Source organism: Talpa occidentalis, unplaced genomic scaffold (genome assembly GCF_014898055.3).
Source record: "Talpa occidentalis isolate TD23 unplaced genomic scaffold, MPIMG_talOcc4v2.1 talOcc4.7, whole genome shotgun sequence".
Lineage (NCBI taxonomy): Eukaryota > Metazoa > Chordata > Mammalia > Eulipotyphla > Talpidae > Talpa > Talpa occidentalis.
The window spans coordinates 114,667,949-114,692,437 of record NW_023605083.1 but is presented as its reverse complement, the minus strand read 5'-3'; the positions used below and the strand labels follow the sequence as shown (position 1 = coordinate 114,692,437).

The 24,489-nt window shown below is 38.7% G+C and overlaps 1 protein-coding gene across 2 annotated transcripts in view; it reads right to left on the bottom strand.

Moving 5' to 3' along the window:
* The window catches only part of LOC119232571 (C-Jun-amino-terminal kinase-interacting protein 4-like), a 67,213-nt gene that overhangs the window by 22,866 nt on the left and 19,858 nt on the right, over window positions 1-24,489 (bottom strand). For both annotated transcript variants that reach the window (XM_037494638.1, XM_054689485.1), the window contains exons 2-3: window positions 18,843-18,963; window positions 3,404-3,474 (exon numbers count right to left, since the gene is read on the bottom strand). In XM_037494638.1, coding sequence (XP_037350535.1) covers window positions 3,404-3,474; window positions 18,843-18,963 — 192 coding nt within the window. The remainder of the gene's footprint in view (window positions 1-3,403; window positions 3,475-18,842; window positions 18,964-24,489) is intronic.

The window sequence follows — 24,489 nt, the reverse complement described above, 5'->3', positions numbered from 1 at the left end:
CTTTAAAAGAGCTATTTATACAACATCTTTGTGTGCCTGCAAAAAAAAAAAAAAAAAACAATTACCTTTCCTGGAAATGTTAAATAAAAAATACCTAAGTGAGTAAATTTAAAGATTTAATTGTTTTTGTAAACAATTCATGAATCAGGCCATGTCCAACTGGTAAGGAGAAGAGTGGTTGAGTGGCTACAGAAAGGGAAAGGCTTTTAAAGACAATGTGAGGAAGCTGCAGATGAAAAAAGATTATAATCAGTTAATCTACCTATGGGGAATGGAAGGGGTCTGTGTGGCAGATTAACATCCTTTGGGGATAGAAAGTATTTCTTCAAGGTCACTAACCTGAAAATTCTACACAGACCAATTACAACTATACTTGGTGGAGGTTATAACTGCAATTAGGTCAGGTTATTAAGTCTTGGTGGACTTGGCACAAATGACTCTATTTTGGCCCTATCATTTGTTAACAGAAGTAACAGTAAAAAGATTATGGTTAAATCCTTAGACTTCCTTTCTCTGAGGGTTTCCAGAACATGTCCTCAAAGGACACCTAGCTCCTTAGCACTGAGTAGCTATTTATAAATGCTTATTGAATGGCATTTCTAGTACACATAGAAAATGTGGGTTAGATCATAAAACAGAACTAGACTATCCTCTGAGGAATAGAAATAGAAAGAAAAATTATTTTATCTTTTCACTGAAATTAAGGTGTCAGGCCGTTTCTTTTCTATAGAAACATATGTTTACTTTTATTAAATGAGAAAAAATAAGAAATTTGACTTTACAATGATTTCTAAGAGTATGTATATTTTATACATACATTCAAATTATTACAAAGGCTAGAACTTCAATGAAAGAACAAAATAATTATTCATTATTTGTTACTAGCAATTATTTATAGGACATAAGCATATTCCCCAGTCACATATTCATTGCAATTATCAGCACTGATAAGCACTACCTACCTATACAGGGTATTGTTCACGCACTAAAATAAATGGTATAAAAAGAACCAAGAGTAGGCCTCCCCTGGTGGTGCAGGCGGTTGAGCGCCACGCTGTGAAGCTGTCCACAGCCTCTGCAGTACCGGTTCCATCCCAGCCGGCCGGCGAGGGTCCCACATGGCACAGTAGACCTCTCCTGTTGCCCGCTGTTCCCCTCAGCAGTGTATTTCGTCAGCCTGCCTGTTCTGTTCCCTGCTCTGTCTCTGGTGAATCCTCCCACCCTCCTGAGCATCTGGCCTGTACCCCAGTTCTTGTATAAAATAAATAAATCTTAAAAAAAAAAGAACCAAGAGTAGGTTTTGACAACCTATTGTTTTAGTCTTAATATCTATCAAATGCCATCTTATTATTAAATTGTGCATATTTTTCACATACTGAAAAAGTCACGTAAGCAGTTCCGGTCTTCTGAGAGCTCGAGGAGTCTAGCTCTCCATGGCCAATCTTTTCCCTCTACCATTGAATATCAATTCTGTGACAATTGCTTCCGGTGTGGCTAAGTGAAGTAAGACTGTAATAATCAAGCCTCATGTCAGGAAGAAATTCCAACCACTACCCAAGAAAATGTTACATTATTACAAAGCAAATGAAAATGAATGCAGTGGCGTTTTATCCCCATAAAAGCAACCATGTAGGCCTCTACCAGGGGAAGGATTAAGAGATCACACAAACCAGTGAAAGAAAAACAAGAGCTTAAGACTGGAATCATCCGTGCTATGACCTTGACAGAAGACCTCCACACCCACAACCCCGGCCCCCGGCAATGCTGTACAGAGGTCGCCACCAACATTTTGCACCCACTCACCTTATGGGAGGCATTTGGACTAGAAAAAGGGAGAAATTACTTTTTCCGTGTAACAATTGTTTAGGTATATGAAACCCAGACTGAACATGAGAAACAAAACTAATTTTGACATTACTAAGATAGAAACAGCATGTGATTGGCTGGCAGATAATCATAAAAAGGTTAAAAAACTTCAAGAATACTTTCTAATTTGCTTCAGATAGTTTATATGCTGGAGTTGTTAGTTTAAAATATTGAAAAAGGGCCACCCTGATGGCGCAAGGGCTAAAATCTCAATGCTATCAAGCTATCACCAGCAGCTACAGCAGGAGGTGGATCCCTGGCCAGGAAGCTGGCCCACATGGTTCCGCAGGCCTCTCCATCTCACCTGCTGTCCCCTGCAGCAGTGGGTTTCAGTGGATCCACTTATTCTGCTCCCCATTCTGTCTCTGGTGAATCCTCTCACATACACACGCACATACACCTTGTACCTGTGGCTTACACCCCAGTTCTTCTATGCATAAATAAAGTAAATCTTTAAAAATAATAATAAAATATTGAAGGAACATTCAGAAAGCCCTTTTTAAAGTCATTTTGATTTATCACATAATAATTTATATTTATATTATGAGCTTAATGCAAACAAGTCCTTAATACTGGATTAAAAATGTACAGACTCTTGGGCCTCCCCTGGTGGCGCAGCGGTTGAGCGCTGAGCTGCGAAGCTGCCCACAGACTCTGCAGCGCCTGTTCAATCCTCGGCAGCTGGGCGAGTGTCCCACATGGCACGCAGACCTCTCCTGCCACCCGCTGCTCCCCTCAGCAGTGTACTTTGTCTGCCTGTTCTGTTCTCCTCTCTGGCTCTGGTGAATTCTCTCATCCTCCCATGCTTCTGACTGTACCCAGTGCTTGTATAAATAAATAAATCTTAAAAAAAAAAGTTTAAAAAAAAAATGTACAGACTCTTACCAATAATTTACCAATCCATTATTTTTCAACTGGTAACCAATCAATTTTCCTATATTAGCATCATGTTACTAAGTCTGTACCAGCCAATCAAAGAAAGAACTGCTGGGACTATCTTAATGATTACATTTTCTTCTTTTTTTTTAATCTTTGTGTATATATTTTTTGAAGATTTCTTTATTTATACAAACACTGGGATACAGGCCAGAGCCACGGGAGGGTGAGAGAATTCACCAGACAGAGCAGGGAGCAGAACGGGCAGAAGGACCTAAGCACACTGCTGAAGGGAGCAGCAGGCGAGGCAGGAAAGGTCTGCCTCGCCATGTGGGAATCTCCCTGGCCGGCTGGGAATCGAACAGGCGCTGCAGAGGCTGTGGACAGCTTCACAGTGCTGCGTTCTACCCACTACGCCACCGGGGAGGCCCAACGAATGTATGTTTCTGTAGCATGCTAACTTACCACAGAAAAAGTGAATTCTAGGTAAGAAACAATCAAAGTCAACAGCTGCGAGCTAGGTAAATGCTATATGAAATGTAATGCTTTCTGGACATAATCCCCAAGCATTCTATCAGCTGGTTTTCAGGGAAAAATTAATATATTTTTTTCTTGGGTTAATTTCTTTGTTTCAATATTAGCATAGTAAACAGAAACCTACCTCAGTGTGTCTCTGATGCAGTGCATTGTATTCCTTCTTCAGTTCTGCTTCTCTTTCTTCAAGTCTGCTAACTGAAATTAAGAAACATACACTTAATCAGAACAAAAAAAATACTTATTTGAAAATTCCATGTTTAAAACTTAGAATGGGTTATCCATAACAATCCTTAGCAACTTTAGGACTTGATTCTCTATATGAAATCCTTCACAAGCTAGATGCGAGGAGATAAACAGAATTTAAAAACTAAATATGAGGTTGTTTCTCCTAATATGCATATATATATGTTTATCAGGTCATTTCCTAAATAGGGTTTAATATACAAAATTGTCTCTTTCAAAACCACTTTACAAATATTTCATAACAGTCTCAACCTGGTATGAGGCCCCAAATTATTGATTTCTAACATTATCCAAGCTCTTTTTCACTGAGCAGGATATGAAATATTGTAAATTCTGCTTCAGGTCTTAATTTCAAGCACTCATCTTCTTTTATTTAGCTCCCTCTGCTGGTGGAGTTTGTGAATGGCACTGATTTGGGGTAGAGAGTATAATTTATTGCTGTATTATTTAAAAAAATAAATAAATAAAAGGTTTAGATCCTGAGAAATAGAATGCCAGAACAGGCTTACATAGAAAAGAATGTTATCAGAGAGGTGTGATTCTGAAAGAAAGCATAGTCCATAAAATTACAGAGCTCAAGGTAGATCATGACGAAAGTATAGTAGGCACCATTACCACAGAAAAGGAAACAGAAAAGCACACCGGGTAGACGTAGTGGGGGCTGGTGAGCTGGGAAGATCACATACTCAGGAGCAACTGGAGACAATCTGGTGTGGAGAAATAAAGGCGACGCTAGAGGAGTTAGGTTGTCAAAATGCTCATTTAAGTCTATTTGAAAATCTTAAGATAAGTTGGAAATGGTCTTGTGGTATAAGGATCAGCTGGCTGCAAACATGCAAGGCTGTTTGTGATAGCCTATGAGTGTGTCAGATGGCTGTACAAGTAACTACAGTGACATACAAAAATGTTTCATATGCCTAATATTAACATATGACATAATTTGTGTTGTCTAGTAAAGTCTCTTTGGTTTACTTGCCACCTTTATTTGAATATCTTGAAAATATGCCATCAAATAGAAAAACATGTAGTTTGACTTGTTTCTAATCAAGCTGATACACTGGCTCATTAATTTGTGCCAGTTAATAAATTCACACTATAGTACCTATGGAACATATTTTATAACCTCAGGCAAGGGTTGAGAATTTGCACGATTCATCTTGTCCTGTGGTTGAGAGCAGTAATAAGCAAACTTGCTTGCAGATATATTGTGATAACACATAGATATTAATTAAAGCCATAATAATTTTTAGTGTTGGGCCTCCCCTGGTGGCGCAGCGGTTGAGCACAGCGCTGTGAAGCTGTCCGCAGCCTCTGTAGCACCAGTTCCATCCTGGCCGGCCAGGTGAGGGTCCCACATGGTGTGGCAGACCTCTCCTGTCTCGCCCACTGCCCCCCTCAGCAGTGTATTTCAGTAGATCTGCCTGTTCTGTTCCCCGCTCTGTCTCTGGTGAATCCTCTCACCCTCCTGTGCATCTGGCCTGTACCCCAGTTCTTGTATAAATAAATAAATATTTAAAAAAATAATTTTTAGTGTTACTTCTGTGATTTTTGTTTGAAAATAGGAAATCTAAGCAAATTATAAATATTTAGTGACAATTTCAAAACAAACCTTTACTACTTCTTGTCAAACTGATCTGAAGGCATACTCTTAAGATTGCTAGATGTACCTCATCTATGTTTAATTGCTCATCTGCAGGAATTGAGATTTTTCATGGCATGATGCAACCAAAACTGAAAATTGGAGGCTCGGGCTAAAACGACAACTGTCACCCATAACCTTGAGGGTTATGGATGCTGGACATGTTCTCGTGGTGCTCAACAGTAGCGTCTCATCATTCTCATCAGGCTAATTTGATATGAATTCACCACCACCACTACAAACATAACAGCTAAAATTACAAAGAGGGCCTCCCCCGGTGGCACAGCAGTTGAGCGCTGGGCTGCGAAGCTGCCTGCAGCCTGTGCAGCGCCAGTTAGATCCCTGGCCACTAGGGAGGGTCCCACATGGTGTGCAGACCTAACCTGCCGCCCACTGCTCCCCTCAGCAGTGTCCTTCGGTCCTTCTGCCTGTTCTGCTCCCCACTCTGGCTCTGGTGAATTCTCTCACACTCCCGCGCTTCTGACTGTACCCAGTGCTTGTATAAATAAATAAATAAATCTTTAAAAAAAAAAAAAACTGAATCTATTGAAAAATAGGTGATTTAAAAATAAATAAATAAAATTACAAAGAGATTATTATGTACCATACACTGTGACCTCAATACTTCATATAAACTTTTCTGAACCTGACATTCACTGTATAACGAAAGTATTGCATTCATTTTAGAGATAAACTGAAGCCAATAGAGGTCACAAGTAACTTGCCCAAGTTCATACAGGCAGTAAATGACAAAACTAGAATTCCTCGTGGAGGAGTCGGGGTCCAGAATCTGATTTAACTACCATGCTATACTTATTATCAAAAATTACTCCTTTTATGTTTTATACATTAGAGTCTACTTTAAAATTTCACTGAGGTAGGAGGAGGAGGTACAGAAAGTACTCCTTTTTACGTCAAAAACCCCTCTGTTCTTATGGAAAGAACCCAGTCAGATACTTCAACTCAAAGATCTCAAACTGCCAAGTAAAATAAGTATCCAAGTTTATTAATCATCAGGAAAATGTCCATTAAAACCAAAATACAATATCACTATATACTTGTCAGACTAGCTAAAGTGAACAACACAAACTTCAAATGCTAGTAAAAATGTAGACCAAATGAATTCTCATGTACTGCTGGTGAGATGAAAAACTGGTACACTGGGGGCCTGCCTAGTGGCGCAAGGGGTTGAGTGCAGCGCTGTGAAGCTGTCCGCAGCCTCTGTAGTGCAAGTTTGATCCCTGGCCAGGGAGCTACCCACATGGCGCAGCAGACCTCTCCTGTCTCACCTGCTGCTCCCCTCAGCAGTATGTTTCAGTCAGTCTGCCTGTTCTACTCCCCGCTCCGTCTCTGGTGAATCCTCTCACCTTCCACACCTCTGGCCTGTACCCCAGTTCTTGTAATCATAAATAAATAAATCATTTAAAAAAAAAAGAAAAGAAAAGAAAAACTGGTACACCCAAATTGAAAATTGTTTGGGAATATTTAATAAAGTTGGCTATTTGCCAACCCCATGACAAAACAAATTCATTGCTGGGCAGTACATATGTGTTCACCAAGACACTTAAAACAATGCTCAAAGCAGTATTATTTGTAATAATCTTAACAAGGAAATAATCCAAATGCTTGTAAAGAACAGGATGGATAAAAACTCATGTACTAGAATATTATATACTGCAAAGAGAATGAACAAATAATTGCTATACATAGTATCATAGACAAATCTCACAAACAGGATATTGAGGGAAAGCAAAAGCAAAAGAATACAAAGCTCACAGAAATACAAAATGAATCTAAAACTAATTTAAAGTGTCAAGTCAAGACAGCAGTAGCATTTGGGGAGGAGTTAGTGACCTGATTGTGTGTGCAGCTTCCCTCCCATCCAAAATCAGAACATACCCACTCACAGATGCACTTTCCTTGGCTTAATCCTTTGACAACTGCTTCAAGTTCAACATATAGCACAGGATTTAAAGAGATTACTTAGGAACATTACAAACAAATTGTACTAGCCACCATTAAAATTTACAGGGAGATGAGCAAAAAATGTTATTGAATTGGACAATTACAAAAGGAAAGAAAAAAGGCAGCATCATAGGGGGTAAAATGAAATCACTCTTTGCGCAGGTCATACTGATGGTACCTATTAAAATAAGCAATGCGTATATCCTGTGACCCAGTATTACTATTCTTTCTTATCCCACAGAGACATACCAGTGCCCAAGATACGAAAATGTCTATTCTATAGAACACATCTTTTAATAATTCCCAAATCAGAAACAAATCCAAACTTGTCATTAGGCGGTTATTTAAATGAATTATGATAGTTACAAAGACTACAAATTAGTGACTTTACTACTTCTAATTTATGCTGCCTTGGGTATATTAATCTCTGTGGGCCTCAGTTTCCTTGTTTATAGTTGAAGAATAGTAATAGTTTATCAAAGCTGGTATTAATTGAGTTAATATTTGTAAAGGGCATACAACAGCCCCCGGCACATGTTTTTCAAATACAACAATTAAGGGAACTGTTAAAAGAAATGCAGTATACTCTTAAGTACTTATATGGGATGGTGCCCAGCATTGAATGCAATAATGTTGAATATATGTTGCTATAACTGAAAATTGTAAATATGAAACAACATATAATATGATGCTCTAAGATGTCTATAAAGCCAAAACTGAACTGGTTGTCTCTCTGAAACCTGCTCTTTCCCATAGTTTTCCTACTCCAGCAAAAAAACTTTCAGCTATCCTTTGTTTGTCCCTCACATCATACATCCAACCAACCAGCAAATACTGTACATTTCACCTTCAAAGTAAATCTAGAATCTGACCACTCTTTACCACCTCCATCACTCCCCACCCCCTTGGTGCAAGAAAGCATCTCTCACTACAATTATCTCTTATCTCTGCTCTAGCCTTTGCTCCCTTAGATTCTCAAAATAGTCACCTCAGTGGAGTCAGATAATGACTGACTGCTCAAAATCCTAACTGCACTTATTTTTTGCTTAATTTATTTCTATTTGGCATCATATTCTTTTGACTCAAAAATTACATTTGATCAAGTATCCATTCTCTAACCACCTATGTCAAAATATATTTACTAATCTCATAGGAAGGTTCTGAATCTATACTAGTTCTCAGCAAGCACATATCACACAAAAAGGGGTATTTAGCATGTTAACTTCATATGGTTACACATGACCTACCTGTTGCTGTGTCTGCTTTATGTATACATTTTCCTTTTTTAGAGCAAATTCAGGTTCACAGCAAACTGAGAATAAAGTACTCAGTTGCTAAATTATCACCTGTCCCCATACAATCCACCTCCTCTCCAACTATCTATATTCAGCAACAGAGGAGCACATTTGTTACAATCAATGAATCTATATTGACATACAATTATCACCTAAAGTCTCTAGTTTACATTTGGATTCATTCTTTTTTTGTTTGTTTGTTTGTTTTGTTTATACATGCACTGGGTACAGTCAGAAGCGCAGGAGGGTGAGAGAATTCACCAGAGCCAGAGCAGGGAGCCGAGCAGGCAGAAGGACTGAAGTACACTGCTGAGGGGAGCAGTGGGCGGCAGGAGAGGTCTGCGCGCCATGTGGGACCCTCCTCCAGTGGCCGGGGAGCAGCGGGGGATTGAACCTGCGCCGCAGAGGCCGCGGGCAGCTTCGCAACCCAGCACTCTACCGCTGCGCCACCTGGGATGCCCTGGATTCATTCTTGGTGTTAAATATTCTATAGATTGGGAAAAGTGTACAATGATATGTATCCACCACCATAATTTCACTGCCTTAAAAATCCTGTGTCCTAGGCCTCCCTGATGGCGCAGGCGGTTGAGCGCAGCGCTGTGGAGCTGTCCACAGCCTCTGCAGTGCCGGTTCGATCCCCTCCGGCCTCGGAGCAACCCACATGTCGAGCAGACCTCTCCTGTCTCGCCCGCTGCTCCCCTCCGCAGTCTATTTCAGTCAGTCTGCCTGTTCTGTTCCCCGCTCTGTATCTGGTGAATCCTCTCACCCTCCCACACATCTGGCCTGTACCCTAGTTCTAGCATAAATAAATAAAAAAAAAAATCCTGTGTCCTGGTCCTCCCTGGTGGCACAAGGGGTTAAGTGTCAGTACAGTGAAGCAATCCACAGCTATTGCAGCATGCACCAGTTAGAGCCCCAGCAGGGGATGTGACCCATATGGTGCAGCAGACCTCTCTTGGCTCACCCTCTGCTCCCCTCAGCAGTGTATTTCAGTTAATCTGCCTGTTCTGTTCCCCACTCTGTCTATGGTGAATCCTCTCACACCCCGCCCCCCGCCCCCTGCACCTCTGGCCTACACCCCAGCTCTTGTATGCAAAAATAAATAAATCTTTTTTAAAAATCCTGTGTCCTTTAACCCTGGCAACTACTGATCCTTTTGCTATCTCCATAGTTTTGTCCTTTTCCTTTGCTCTTTTTAGGTGTATGAGTTAACCACCAAGATCATATGACAAATTCAGAACCTCTCATTTCTTTCTGAAAATATTTAGAACACTCAGTGCAACAACACAGTCAATAGACTCAGTCTTCTCAACACTCAAGTCACTTGAGATGGCATAAACACCTTTTACAAGTACCTTCAACTACTATTCAAAGTCCTGAATGCCACTAAGTAATCAGTAAAGGGAAGTCAGAAGAAGGGAAGGGGAAAGCAAGACCTGCCCCTCTGGGCAAAGATGGTCGACAACAGACATTCCTGAAGTACCAAAAAGTTACGCTATATCTATATTGTTACATTTTACCTGAAAGAAAGTTTCTTGTTTAATAGTTCCCATGTGAACCCAAACCTCAAAACAATCTCAGACAAAATCCTAAAAATCTTACCATTTTACTCAAACTAGGCACAGCCTCAGATAAAATAAATAAAAAAAATAAGATTCTGTTCACCCTTCCCAAAACAACAGGTAACTAGTCTACTTTAAAAAAAAAAAAAAAAAGTTAATGTTCTGAGGGGGAAAAAAACCAAATCAAGGCATCTAAAAAAGAAGGGTTGGGGGGGAGTGTCAAGAAAAAGAACCGAAGACTAATCCAAAATTTTCTAGCTAATGGAAACACTTCAGCCTTGTTTTGCTCTTTCTTTCTATCCACCTTTCCAAAGAGCAAGAGGATATGATTAACGCAGGAAGAGCCACCTGCTCTGCCTGCTCAAAATCAGAGCTTACCTCCTTAGATTGATGGCCTTTGCCAAGTTTGGTACACCTTCCATCTCTGTTGTCTTCTGCCCCATCAGACTGCTGATAGGCCTAAGGGGGGAAGAAAGAGAAACAGACCTGCTAGAATGCCATATCCAACTGATTATTTGCCTTCTCAAAAGGAGTCATCAATTCTTACTATTCATGAAAGGCAGATAATCAACTGTTACTTGGCTCAGAAGATTAACATTGGCCCTTCAGAAGCTTCTCCTTAAACAATTTAGGATCAAAAGTCTCAACAGGGAAGGAGGAATCAAACACTGACTTAAGAGCAAACAAATCTCTGACAACCACATCAAAACAATAAAACCTTTTCCTCTGCCAACTTTAGTTCCTTCACCATGTCTCTACACTTCAAAAGATTTTCAGAAAGATAATACATATTGTTAATCAATGACACAATATGAAAATCTAAGATATTTTCATGAATCAATGATCATACCCTAAAAATAGAGCAGGATACCCTCAAAGAATCCCAGTAGTAGGGCTTTCTAGAGATCTGACCTATTCACTGTCTTGAAGATGTTAGCTAAGTGATCCACGACAGAAAGTAGACTATTCCACCTAAAATCTCTATCTAGGGGGAGTCCATGCTTTGCCTCCACACATATTCCCATGTATCACTTTCATGGTCAAGAAATTATTCCTCATGATCAACCAAAACCATCAAATTCATTTTCTCCAATTCAGTCTTCCAAAATTACAGACAAGTAACTTGAAATCTTCCTTACCCACCCCTTTACATATTTGAAGTGATAACCAAATCATTTATTTTTATTTTGTTCTCTAAGTTAAATCACTACCTTTACTCATAAAATTTAATTTTCTGTGAAAACTTTACTTCTAAATATTATTTGCAAACTATAATCTTAATGTTTTCAAAAGACAACATTAGAGTACAGCAATGAAAGGATCCAAATACAGAAAATAAAACAAAAACACATCTAAAAACCATGTAGGATATTATTTAATGAAGCAAAATAAAATGTTAGTGTCCGCATAAATTATCTTGTACCTAATGTTCTGCTTTACCTCTCATATGTAGGCTTTAAAAAATGAAACAAGCCTTAAAGCTTATTAAATATAAAAATTTTCTTAATATCTCATATACAGTCTCTTAAAAAAAAAAAAACCACTAAGTAAACTTTACTAAATATACAGATATCCTTAATATTACAAAGAATTAGATTTGAGTTAAAGGGACTAAAAAGAAACTTTACATGTAATAAATTTCATTTTGCCACTTTTAAAATCAGGAGATATAAAACTGAGACTCAATCTATATTAAAAACATGCTTTCAACAGAAATATCAATTATTATATCTCTATTTTCAGCACTCTAAATATAATGTAGAAGGGGTTGGGGGGAGGCTCTCTGGTGGTTCAGGGGTTAAAAGTTTCAGCCCTATCAAGCTATCACCAGCCACTGGTGCACAAAGTTCCATCCCCCATCAGGGAGCTGACCCACATGGCACAGCAGACCTCTCCTGTCTCACCTGCTGCTGCTCCCCTCAGCAGTGTATTTCAGTTGATCTGCCTGTTCTGCTCCCCACTCTGTCTCTGGCTAATCCTCCCCACTCTGTCTCTGGCTAATCCTAAACCAGTCTTCCGGTTACACTCTCACCCCCCACATACACACCTCTGGCCTATACCCCAGTTCTTGTATGCATAAATAAAAATAAATCTTTTTAAAAAAGAATAATGTAGAAGGGATTGTCTACTGACAAGATAAAGCTAAAATGGAAAAAGTGACCTATTATTTTCATATTTTATATTAGTCATATTTTCAGAATATTATCATTACCAGTTGCAAAGCACAGTAAAGAAACTAATAAAAGCTTTTTACTGATCTGAAGGTACTTTTTGAAATGATTTTTAAAAAGTGACAAATATTTAGGCCCTCCCAAATATTAAACTATATGTGGTAACTGTAAAATGGACTATCAAAATTCTAAATTCATTAATCATATCATTAACAGACAGAACTTGCTTATAAATTACAATTCACAAATTTGACCTGTTTTGTCATTTACTCTTTCGAGATAAAAAAAAAAATATAGAGTAATGGTGCCTCCCTGGTAGCACAAGCAGCTAAGCACCACACTATAAAGCAATCCACAGCCTCTGCAGCACGAGTTCGATCTCCAGCCGGCCAGGGAACAACCAACATGGCGCAGCAGACCTCTCCTTGCCTCTCCCGCTGCTCCCCTCAGCAGTGTACTTCAGTATATCTGCCTGTTCTGTTCCCAATTCTGTCTCTGGTGAATCTTCTCACCCCCTGCATCTCTGGCCTGTACCCAGCTCTTGTATGTATAAATAAATAAATCTTTAAAAAAAATAGAGTAATGATTATGCTACTCCCCCATACTTCCCATCGAGTAGTATGTTAATTCTTATGACCAAGAAATATGGAGTGTTTTTTTCCCCAAACATATTAAATGTTCAAGGTAAAGGCTTCAAGATGTTTATCAAACTAAATTATTGATACCAAATTTTAAAAGCAAAGGAATGTTACATGGGAGAAGATGAAAAGGGTTAAGAAGTCAGATTACAAGGCTCTACACAAATGTCTTCATTTATGGAAAACAACTTTCCATTTAATTTTAAAAAATGGATTTTCATCCAAAGGAAGGAAGAGCAAATACAAAAAGGCTTTAAGTACCTTAAAATCACTGCCATTTAGATCGTGTCATTTTCTCCACAAATCAACAGCAAAGTCATCAATTATATACTCAAGGAACATGAGGGAAGGAGAATTTTCCCAAGAACCATACAATAATAAATGGTTCTATGTCAGCTCCAGAAGCCAATGTATTATAAATAATGATTCAAATTCATAAGTTATGATAAAAACAAAATAAGATTTGCTAGTATTCTTAATTTTTCAATTCTGTTCATATTAAAAATGGCCCAAAACTATTATAAACCAAAAACCACTAAAATGTTCATACTCCTTGACCAACACTATCTTAAAGATATTCTAAGAAAACTTTCAAGAGAGGAAAATCTCTAAGTGTGAAAAAACTATCACTGCATTATGATTATGATTCACTATAATGCAGAAAATGTCCAAATGGAATGTTTTTAATTTTTTAAATTTATTCCTTCGTTTTGCTCATGAGTTGAGATCACTTGCAAGAACCTATGATAACAAATTAATGATCTGTGTATAAATGTAGATCAAGGGAAAAAACAATTTAAACATGGCAACCAGGTAAGATTCAAACCAGTCATTACGGTAGCATTTCAAAGTGTGCTCTGAGTTTCTGAGTAGTCAAAGTTTAAAAAAGGAAAGGGGGGGGAGAGAGAGAGAGAGAGAGAGAGAGAGAGAGGAAGGAAAGGAGGAAGGGAGGAAGGGAGGGAGGGAGGGAGGAAGGAAATGAGCAGCCATTTACAGATGGCCTTTCCTCACTAGGGGAAAAAAGAAAGCATAAATTTTCAGAGCAAACAAAAATAGTTAATAATCCATAGTTTCTGAATAATGGACGCAGGCATTTAAAATAAAAATTTAAAGCTAATACAACAAGAATACTTACGATAAAGATATTGGGGTAAAGATATAAAATTACATATATACTCTAACAGCAGTAATATAAAGACGTGGTACAGATGGAAAAAAGACTAGAAGGTCATTCATATAACCTCTCCTCATCCCACAAAACTGTGATTTCATTGACTACAAAGATCAAATCATATTCTCCTGTGCCACAACCATACCAAGACAGAACGAATGAACATAAAAGTAAAAAGTGTTTTCTGACAAAAATCCACTACTGCCACACTATTAATGAAAAGGTTGATTACGCACTGCTTATATGTAGCTGAAATGGATGAACCAGACTTTCTCAACCTACAGCTTTCTTATTTCACATCATATATATTCTTCCTTAAGGCTCACAAGTTGTTAACTACCAAAGAATGTTAGTTACTCCCAGATAATGAACAATATGCAGCATTAAAAAAACTGCTTTAGGGTCTCGCTGGTGGCGCAAGGGGTTAAGACACAACCTATGAAGCTGGCCGCAGCCTCTACAGCACGAGTTCAATCCCCAGCCAACCAGGGAGCATCCCACATGGCACAGCAGACCTCTCCTGTCTCCCAGCTGCTCCCCTCAGCAGTGTATTTCAGTAGATCTGCCTGTTCTGCTCCCCACTCGGTCTCTAGTGAATCCTCTCACCCCCTGCATCTCTGGCCTGTACCCCAGTTTTTGTATGCATAAATAAATCTTAAAAAAACTGTTTTATTTATAAAAATATTTATGTAGGTCGAATTTTGAAGAGTAATCAGAAATCTCTGAATCAAACATGACCACAAAATTGTAGGAAAAAAAAATTTATAGCCTCCACTTCTCAACACTGTAACATCATAAACTCTCACAGATTCCATACTATCAAATACTTTAAAGTGCATTCTTTAATTCAGTTCCTATTTCTTGACTTCTTGTTGCTTCTCAAATAGCAAGAAACTACAACCAAAATTTCCCCTTTTAACATAGGCACTGATCTTCAAAGCAGAAGTTGAACCTTTACCGTGGCTACATTTTTAAAGGAATATGTACCCTAAAACATGTCAATCTGAATTGACACAGTCTTTCAAAATCAAATACTAACATATTATATAAACAAATTACTTAGAAATATAAACATGGCAAAAGAACAGGATACAGTGGCACACAAAAATTGCAATAAACAGAAAAAAATTATACATCTCTCTCCACTATTACTATTATTACTACTCACAACAGGTAGGTAACCTCTTCAATAATTTCTGAGGCCTTTAATAAGTGCTCATTTAAAAACAGTTTGGGGAGGCCTCCCTGGTGGCGCAGGGGGTTTAAGTCTCAGCACGATGTAGCGATCTGCAGCCACTGCAGCACAAGTTCAATCCCCGGCCAGGGAGCTGACCTACATGGTGCAGCAGACCTCTCATGTCTCGCCCACTGCTCCCGTCAGCAGTGTATTTCAGTCAATCTGTCTGTTCTGCTCCCCCACTCTGTCTCTGGTGAATCCTTTCACCCTCTGCACCTCTGGTCTGTATCCTGCCTCTTGTATGCATAAATAAATAAATATTTAAAAATAAATAAATAAATAAATACTGGGTTATAGTAACTATAACAAAAGTCACCATATGTTCTTTGTAACACAAAATCAGTAAGTTTAAGATTAATTAATCTAGATTTTGCTTCTATTACATGAAAAAGAATTAATATACTCTGACATATATCCACATAGATTTGTTCTCATCTTTTTAAAAAAAAACATATCCCCAGTCTTTTTTTTCCACTAGGGTAAGGATATGATGATACATAAAGATCACCTTTACTACCTTTACAAAAAAAAATAAGGGATTTTGATGCATATGGAGATTTGGAGAGGGAATGCTAAGGGAATAAAAAGGAAAAACTGTTGAAATATTTTTCCCCTCATGTTTGAATTTCAGATGTGTTAAAAAAAAATTCATTATAGCCCCAACTCACAGACCAAGAGACTTAGGGTCATCAGTCTTTCTGAGTGTGCATCTGTCTGGTCAATTAACCAGAGTTGGGCCTCCCTGGTCGCGCAGCGGTTGAGTGCTGGGTTGCAAAGCTGCCCGCAGCTTCTGCAGCACCAGTTCGATCCCCGGCTGCTACCTGGCCACCGAAGGAGGGTCCCACATGGCGCGCAGACCTCTCCTGCCGCCTGCTGCTCCCCTCAGCAGTATACTTCGGTCCCTCTGCCTGCTCTGCTCCCTGCTCTGGCTCTGGTGAATTCTCTCACCCTCCCGCGCTCTGACTGTACCCAGTGCTTGTATAAATAAAAATAAATAAATCTTAAAAAAAAAAAATTAACCAGAGTTGTTAAATTCTTTAACTGGTATTTAGACACTAATATTTATTTCAAAATGGGACAGAAGACTCCCAGAGGGAGAAAAGGAAGACTAATATATGAATAAAAATAAACCCTTCAGATAAAATTTAGCTCAAGCCCAAATCCAATGCGTGGTAAAAAATTTCCTCTTCTCTTCCCAAGAAAATTATGAATTATTTTTAAATGATACCTAATATTTTAAAATTTTTGAATTGAAATCTAAAGCATGGTGATCAGTATTTTTGAGAGAGAAATAAGAGACTTGATACCACAAAACATAACAAAAAAAGGTGGATATGACTCACTGAACTGGATGACAAATCTGGGACACTTAAAAAAATTTTTGAGACACTCAAATATTCTCCTAAACTGACTACTTCCTTAATGAAGAAACTATAATACATTTTTATGCTTCATAGGAAGAAACAAGCAGGTTTTCTAATTTTTAGTAACAAATGGATAAAGTACATATGAAAAAGTAAGTAATTCATTCTATTTATTTCCTTTTGTGGAAAAAGCAGCAGTTATCTCCCTTAAATTTAAGCAGCAGTCATCTCCCTTAAATTTAAATTTAAGTTATTTTAGATACTTTGATGATCAAAAGTACAATGTCTAGTAACAGGTAAATCTCCATCAAGATCTCCATCATAGGGCCTCCCCTGGTGGTGCAGTGGTTGAGCGCTAGGCTGCGAAGCTGCCCGCAGCCTCTGCAGTGCTGGCCGTCAGCAAGGTTCCCACATGGTGCACAGACCTCTCCTGCCGCCCACTGCTCCCCTCAGCAGTGTATTTCGTCAGTCTGCCTGTTCTGCTCCCGGCTCTGGCTCTGGTGAATTCTCTCACCCTCCCGTGCTTCTGACTGTACCCAGTGCTTGCATAAATAAATAAATTAATTTTTAAAAAAAATCTTTAAAAAAAAAATGATCTCCATCATAAAACAGATTATTTAATGCATAAAAGGAGTTCCTTTTTAAGCCAAAAGAAAGTTTCCTTATTCAAAACTTTGTAGTCTTCAGAACTCAAAATAAAAAATGTAATAGGTATATCATCTCCTATACCTAATTTTTCTTCCTCTTTCAATAGAGAATGCTCATGTCTTGAAATATACCCAAATCTTGCAATTGCCATAAGACCTTTTCTGTAAATGAGTGGTACTCATAGTATGGTGATTCCAGGAATGCATTAGCTAGGATATGCACTGTGGAGTCCATATATACTCTCAAATGTCAAATTTCTACAGCAGAATCACAGAAGTCAATGTTAAGAAGGAAAGATACAGAGCTCTAGGTATTTATAGACTAAAAGCACAAAGACATGACACATGGCTCACTTTGTCTCACTCCAATTGGTATCTATTACTAAATATCCACTGGCTTCTTTGCATGATGTCTGCATAATAGCCATGTGATTTCTTCTTGAATTCTGAAATGCTTGAGCTCTAGATTCCTGTTAAATCAAGGCTTATTTTTACTCTTCAGCAGTCCCTGAAAGGACACTTATCACACACTCCAGGCCTGGTAGTGAAGGTTATCATGAATGCTAGTCCCTTTATAACAGATGTCACTACACAGCCTTAATGAGTGATATGAGAAGGGTAATTGCTGGCCATCTCTTGCTTCTTAGGATTCTGAAAATTTACAATGCTAGAATAGAAAACTGGAGAGCTCTACGATTGCCTGCATCCAACAGGAAAACAGGCCAGGAAGTTTCCCACCATTTCTTTTTCTAAATTTGACTTAATTACATTCTGTTTCATTAGCCAAAGAGGGAAAACTTTCCTTGGGGCTTGAAATAATAATTATTTTTGAATCAAGAATAATATATATAGGGGGCCTCCCTGGAGGTGTAGGGGTTAAAGGCACAGCGCTGTTGGGCTGTCACCAGCCACCGCAGCATAAGTTTGATCTCCGGCCAGCCAGGGGGCTAGCCCGCGTGGCACAGTAAACCTCCCCTACCTCACCCAGTGCTCTCCTCAGCAGTGTATTTCAGTGGATCTACCTGTTCTGCTCCCCACTCTCTCTGGTGAATCCTCTCACCCTGGGGCCCTGCCCCCCGTACCTCTGGGGGTTCTTGTATGCATAAATATAAATAACGATACTACTACTACTACTAATATATATAAAGGTATATGAAAAATGAAATTTGTGGAAAATCAAATTATTTCCCTAAATAATGCTCTTGGTTTTCGACTAGAACAAAAAGAGAATTTTTTTTATAGATGCTTCAAAGTCAGAGTTTCTCTTACAGTTTTAAATTTCAAAGCAATACAGAAACCAATGACACTTTGGGTACTTGATCAATTAGCATGATCCATGTACCCTGCCAAGAATCCTGCATGACAGATATAGCATAATGCAAACTACAAAGGTTAAGAGCTAAATTGAAGCTTCTCATACGTATCTGTGATTCAGTCATTTCTGCAGCTATGAGTACTATGAAAAAATGTTAACTAAAAAGAACTAAACCTAGCTCCCAGATCTCACTCTTGAGACTGGGTGAAAATTCCAAGCACATATTTGAAACCCTAGTTAAGTATCAGAACGGGTCATTACACTGTTAGAACCCATTCTTTAGTGTGCACTCATGAGGAGAGGTATTTTTACTTACTCTGGTCAGCATAGTTCTTTGCTTTGAGTTCAAGTTGTCTTGTTTGAGATTCTAAAGATTCCACTCTGGTCTGTAAATCCTTTTTTTCCTGTTCTTGAGAGTCTTCAAATTCAATAAATTTCTGACAAAAAAAATATTATTTTCATTAGAGAAATGAAATCTTTCTAACATTTTCAACTCCAGTGTTTCTTGGTATTACAAATTAAGCACAATTAAGCATTAACTTGGAAGATCTCAGAATCATGAATTGAGGGTTGATTTTTAGTCTAAGTCAATTCTTATAAAACTGAGTTTTAAAACCTCCAAACAAAAGGAAAGGAAAAAGATGACAAAAATAGTTTGTTTATGAAAGTGTTTCCACTTCATATAACAGGCATTCCAAAGGAAATATTTATATCCAACTCCAACTATATAAATCTTTTAACTGGATACTAGCATGTTCATACGAGTTCAAGACCCAATTTTTTACGTGACTTTATATATAATATGTACAACAGATAGAAAACAATGTAACGAATAAATATTTGTTAAGGGATTTGCTTAATGGACAGTCTCCTAGATTGCCTCAATTATGAATTTAAACAAACATGTGCTAGAAATATCTCTACCAATCAAATCTAATTAAATTTATTGAGATAAAATGATAGTCTTATAGCTAACTATTAAATCTCAGTCTTCATCTTAATTGTTCTATCAGCATCATTTGACAACTGATTACTCACTCCCTAAAACTCCTTGTTATTTTCATTTGGTTTCTAGATCTTTTCCTTGTTTAGTGTTTTCTTTACTATTTGCTCCTTCTTGGTCTTCTTTGTTGTCCCTCCTTTCCCCCTCAACTTAACACAGGCAAGCTCAGTCCTTGCCAGTGCTTTCCTTGTAGTATTCTTATCTGCTTATTCCTTGGTGATATCATCCAGTTTCATGGTTTTAAATACTAGTATGTTTGACAACTGCTGTATTTCTAGCCCAGTCTCTAGCCCAGATCTCAATTTCAGATTTGTATGTCTTAATGCCTACTGGACACCTTTCATTTGAATATCTAACAAACCTAACCTGTCAAAACTTGCTCTTCCTCTTGATTTTACCTAGCTCATTAAATTATGACAGTCAACTGCTCATGTCTAACACTTTGAAGTCAATTTTGGCTCTCCTCTTTCTCTAATACCAATATTCAATCTATGAGCAAATCTACCATTTTCATTCTCTCTACAACCATCCGTTCTGTGCCACTTTTATCCACTGCTTGGAGCGCTGCAATAGCAAAAGCTTCCTAATCAGACTACTTACTTCTACTCTTGCCTCTCTACAATGCATTCTCAATATCACAGTAAGGGAAAGCAGTTTATTCTTCTGTTCAAAATCTTCTTACTGCTTAGATTCTCTCAAGATCCTTATACAAGCCTCCAGAGACTTACATAATCTACCATTTTCTTACTTCTTTGACATCATTCCCTACTACTCTTTTTCCCCGACTCCCTTACCTACCTCTGATTCAAGTCTCCTTGAAATTCTTTCAACACTCCCAGCATTTACTTTTGTTTCCTACTGTCTGAAATTCTCATCTTCCAGATATCCAAATGGTTTGTTCCTCACTTAACATCTTGGTTCAATTATAACCTTCTTACTAAAACTTTCCTTCCTCATTTTATTTAAACTATAATACCCACTCCTTATCTGCCTTTTTCCCCACTACAGCACTTATCTTCATCTAACATACTATATACCTGAGCAATTAATCGTATTTATTATATGCCTTTTCTCACTAGAATGTAGGTTCCACAAGGGTAAGGAATTTTATTTGTTTTATTTGCTGTATTCTCCGAGTAAAGAATGATGGCACATAGCAAGTGCTCAAATATTTTGTTGTTGTTTTTTGTTTATTTTTATTTATTGTGTAGAAGTGGTGTACAGGCCTGAGGTACAGGGGGTGACAGAATTCACCAGAGACAAAAGAGTAGAGAGCAGAACAAGCAGCGTTACTGAAATACACTGCTAATGGGAGCAGCAGGTAAGACAGGAGAGGTCTGCTGCACCATATGTGGGTTAGCTCCCTGGCCGGGTATAGAACTCAGGCCATAGAAGTAATAGTGCTGAGACTTAGCCACTAGGCCAACCAAGGAGGCCCAAATATTTGTTAAATTAATGAAAAAATAAACTAGTTGAATTTCCAGACTAAATAATTGAAATCCATATAGAAAAATGTGTAATTCACAAAAAAACTTAGACATCTTACTTTTAATATGATTTTTTTTTTCAATTATCTACTGTATCCATTCTGAAACTTTTCAGTCACTGCAATGGACCTTTTACACTGTTTTTTGTCAGCACACACTAGCTTCCTTAGGGAACTTCTCCTTTCTGTATGGAGAAACAGAACCATGCATTCAATCTCAGTGCAATTTCAAGTTCTGTAAAAAGTCTAATTTTCTACATTTATAAAAATTATAAATTTTTTTTAAATAAATCTTAAGAATTCTCTTTGCTCTTGAAAATCCCAATTTTAAATGGATAATAAATCTTGATTTGGAATATACAGCTGCCACCCTCATTTAAAATGCCAATCACTAGTACAAAACAAAAATAAATATGCCTTCAGTTCTGTAAGGCATGTTAGCAGATCATCCAGGGCACTGTAAGTAATTTCAATTTAACACACAAACTTCTCACTGGGCATCCTCATGGAGTAGATGATATAAAGGGAAAACCATTAGCCAAATAAGAAGTTGGGAATTTCTTCTCTGACTCCCAAAGGGAATAAGTAGGCAAATAAGAAAGCCTTCATTAATCCATCCTTTCAACACACGACTGGAAGCCGTGTTGTTCCAATGGTGGGAATGTAGTAGGTCACAGACAAGCCTGGTCCCTACGTTCTATTGTTTGAAATTTGGTAGAAGAAAATAGACATAAAACATAGGTGACTGCCAAAAGTTGGATTTGCAAAAAGATCTCAAATGATTCAAGTCACTGAATTTGAGGTTCATGCTGATAAGGGATGTCTGATATCTCTGTTGCTACCTAAGTGATCCCAATGGGGGATAACAGCACAAGCTTAGTATACAATTCAATCTCAGGTTTACCTATGAGTTGATTCTTAAAGACTTTGCAAAATGAGAAGTTTAACATTTCAAACCCTAAATACAAAATGAGACTTAAAAATTGCATGCTCCAAGTTCACACATACACACTATAACTACAATGTCATCCTAAGTACACATGAAATAATACAAGATATCAGATATGAGAGACTCAAGGACTAATACATTTAGACTGAGCCCTGAAGCATAAATAAAAGTCCATCATGCAAAGAGGGGCTCCAAAAGAATGGACAAGCTGAGAGATATGGCAGAGAGAATAGCCTGAGATGAGGCTATTTGACACCAGGGCCTCCCTGGTGGCGCAAGGGGTTAAGTCTCAGCACTATGAAGCTATCCATAGCCACTGCAGCATGAGTTTGATTCCAGTCAGGGAGCTAACCCACATGGCACAGCAGACCTTTCCTGACTTGCCTGCACTCCCCTCAGCTGTGTATCTCAGTAGATCCACCTGTTCTGCTCCCCACTCTGTCTCTGGTGAATCTTCTTACCCCACAACTCCACACACACACACTACTATCTTTAAATAAACAAAATAGACACCGGCCAAATCATAATAATACAGGGCCTTGAAGAAACTGGATCATATGAAGTATTTGAACTCCACTAATGCTTTGAAAAGTTCAATCTTTGAGAATAAGAGGAATTCAAGCGGGGAGATGGGGATTTTGATAATTTTTTTTTTAAAAGATTTATTTATTTATTTATTTTATTTATTTATACAACCACTGGGTACAGTCAGAAGCGTGGGAGGGTGAGAGAATTCACCAGAGCCAGAGCGGGGAGCAGAGCAGGCAGAAGGACCGAAGTACACTGCTGAGGGGAGCAGCGGGCGGCAGGAGAGGTCTGCGCACCATGCGGGACCCTCCTCCGGTGGCCGGGGAGCAGCCAGGGATCGAACCGGCGCTGCAGAGGCTGCGGGCAGCTTCGCAACCCAGCACTCAACCGCTGCGCCACAGGGGAGGCCCGATTTTGATAATATTTGAAGGGCGATCCAAGGATTACCGTGTTAGTCCAAATGAGATGATTACTATAAGCAGTGCAGTAAGCATGGAGAGGAGGGGAATAATTCAAGATATCTGGAGGTTAAAAAAGAAAACAAACAGGACTAGTGACTGAAAGAATATAAAGAAAAAGAAAGAAGGAAAGGTGAGGAAAAAGTCTAAATTTCTTGCTTGACCAATGATAGGGATAATGGTTTCACTTATCTAGGATAAACAGATGGTGGCGTGGCTAATATAATAACATTGATTTTTAGTATTAAAGTTAGCTACCTGGGGGCCTCCCTGGTGGCACAAGGGTTAAGACACAACCTATGAAGCTATCCACAGCCACTGCAGCAAGAGTTTGATCCCCGGCCAGGGAGGCGACCCACATAGCGCAGCAGAACTCTCCTGGATCACCTGCTACTCTCCTCAGCAGCGTACTTTGGTCAATCTGCCTGTTCTGTTCCCCACTCTGTCTCGGGTGAATCTTCTCACACACACCCCCCACCACGCCTCTGGCCTTTGCCCCAGCTCTTGTATGCATAAATAAATATATCTTCTTTAAATAAATAAATAAAGTTTGCTGCCTGTGAGGTATTCAATCACATATGTAATATTTATTTGTAAGTTATTTCATTATTTGGAGTATAACTGGGCACAACCCACGTGAAGGTCAGCAACATGTATCAAAATCCTTAAAGAATGTATGAAAAGTGTTATTTTTCTCACACATTCTTTTTTTTTAGATTTATTTATTCATTTATTCATTTATTCATTTATTTATTTATACAAGCACTGGGTACAGTCAGAAGCGCGGGAGGGTGAGAGAATTCACCAGAGCCAGAATGGGAAGCAGAGCAGGCAGAAGGACTGAAGCACACTGCTGAGGGGAGCAGCGGGCGGCAGGAGAGGTCTGCGCGCCATGTGGGACCCTCCTCCGGTGGCCGGGGAGCAGCCAGGGATCGAACCAGCGCTGCAGAAGCTGCGGGCAGCTTTGCAGCCCAGCGTTCAACCGCTGCGCCACTGGGGAGGCCCTTTCTCACACATTCTTTAAGGACTTTCATATAAGATGTTATATATACTATTCCTACTTTGATAAACAGGTAGAAAAAATGGACAGGCAAAGAAAAGTGTGGAAGCATATATTGAAATGCTAGTAATGACTGTTGATTAGTGGTGTTATCTTTTTTAATATCCTTACCCTTAAGTAGTCTGAAGTTGCTTTTATTATTTACAACAAGCATGAGTTATTTATATATTTCAAAATAATTTCAAGAAGGAGAGCAATACAAACTATGGGCCTATATATTGTCTTTTTTTTTTAACATTTATTTTTATTTATACAAATGCTGGGGTACAGGCCAGATACACGGGAGGGTGAGAGGATTCACCAGAGACAGAGCAGGGAACAGAACAGGCAGACTGACGAAGCACACTGCTGAGGGGAGCAGCAGGCGAGACAGGAGAGGTCTGGCGTGCCATGTGGGATTCTCGCCAGCCAGCCGTGATCGAACCAGCGCTGCAGAGGCTGCGGACAGCTTCACAGCACTATGCTCAACCACCTGCGCC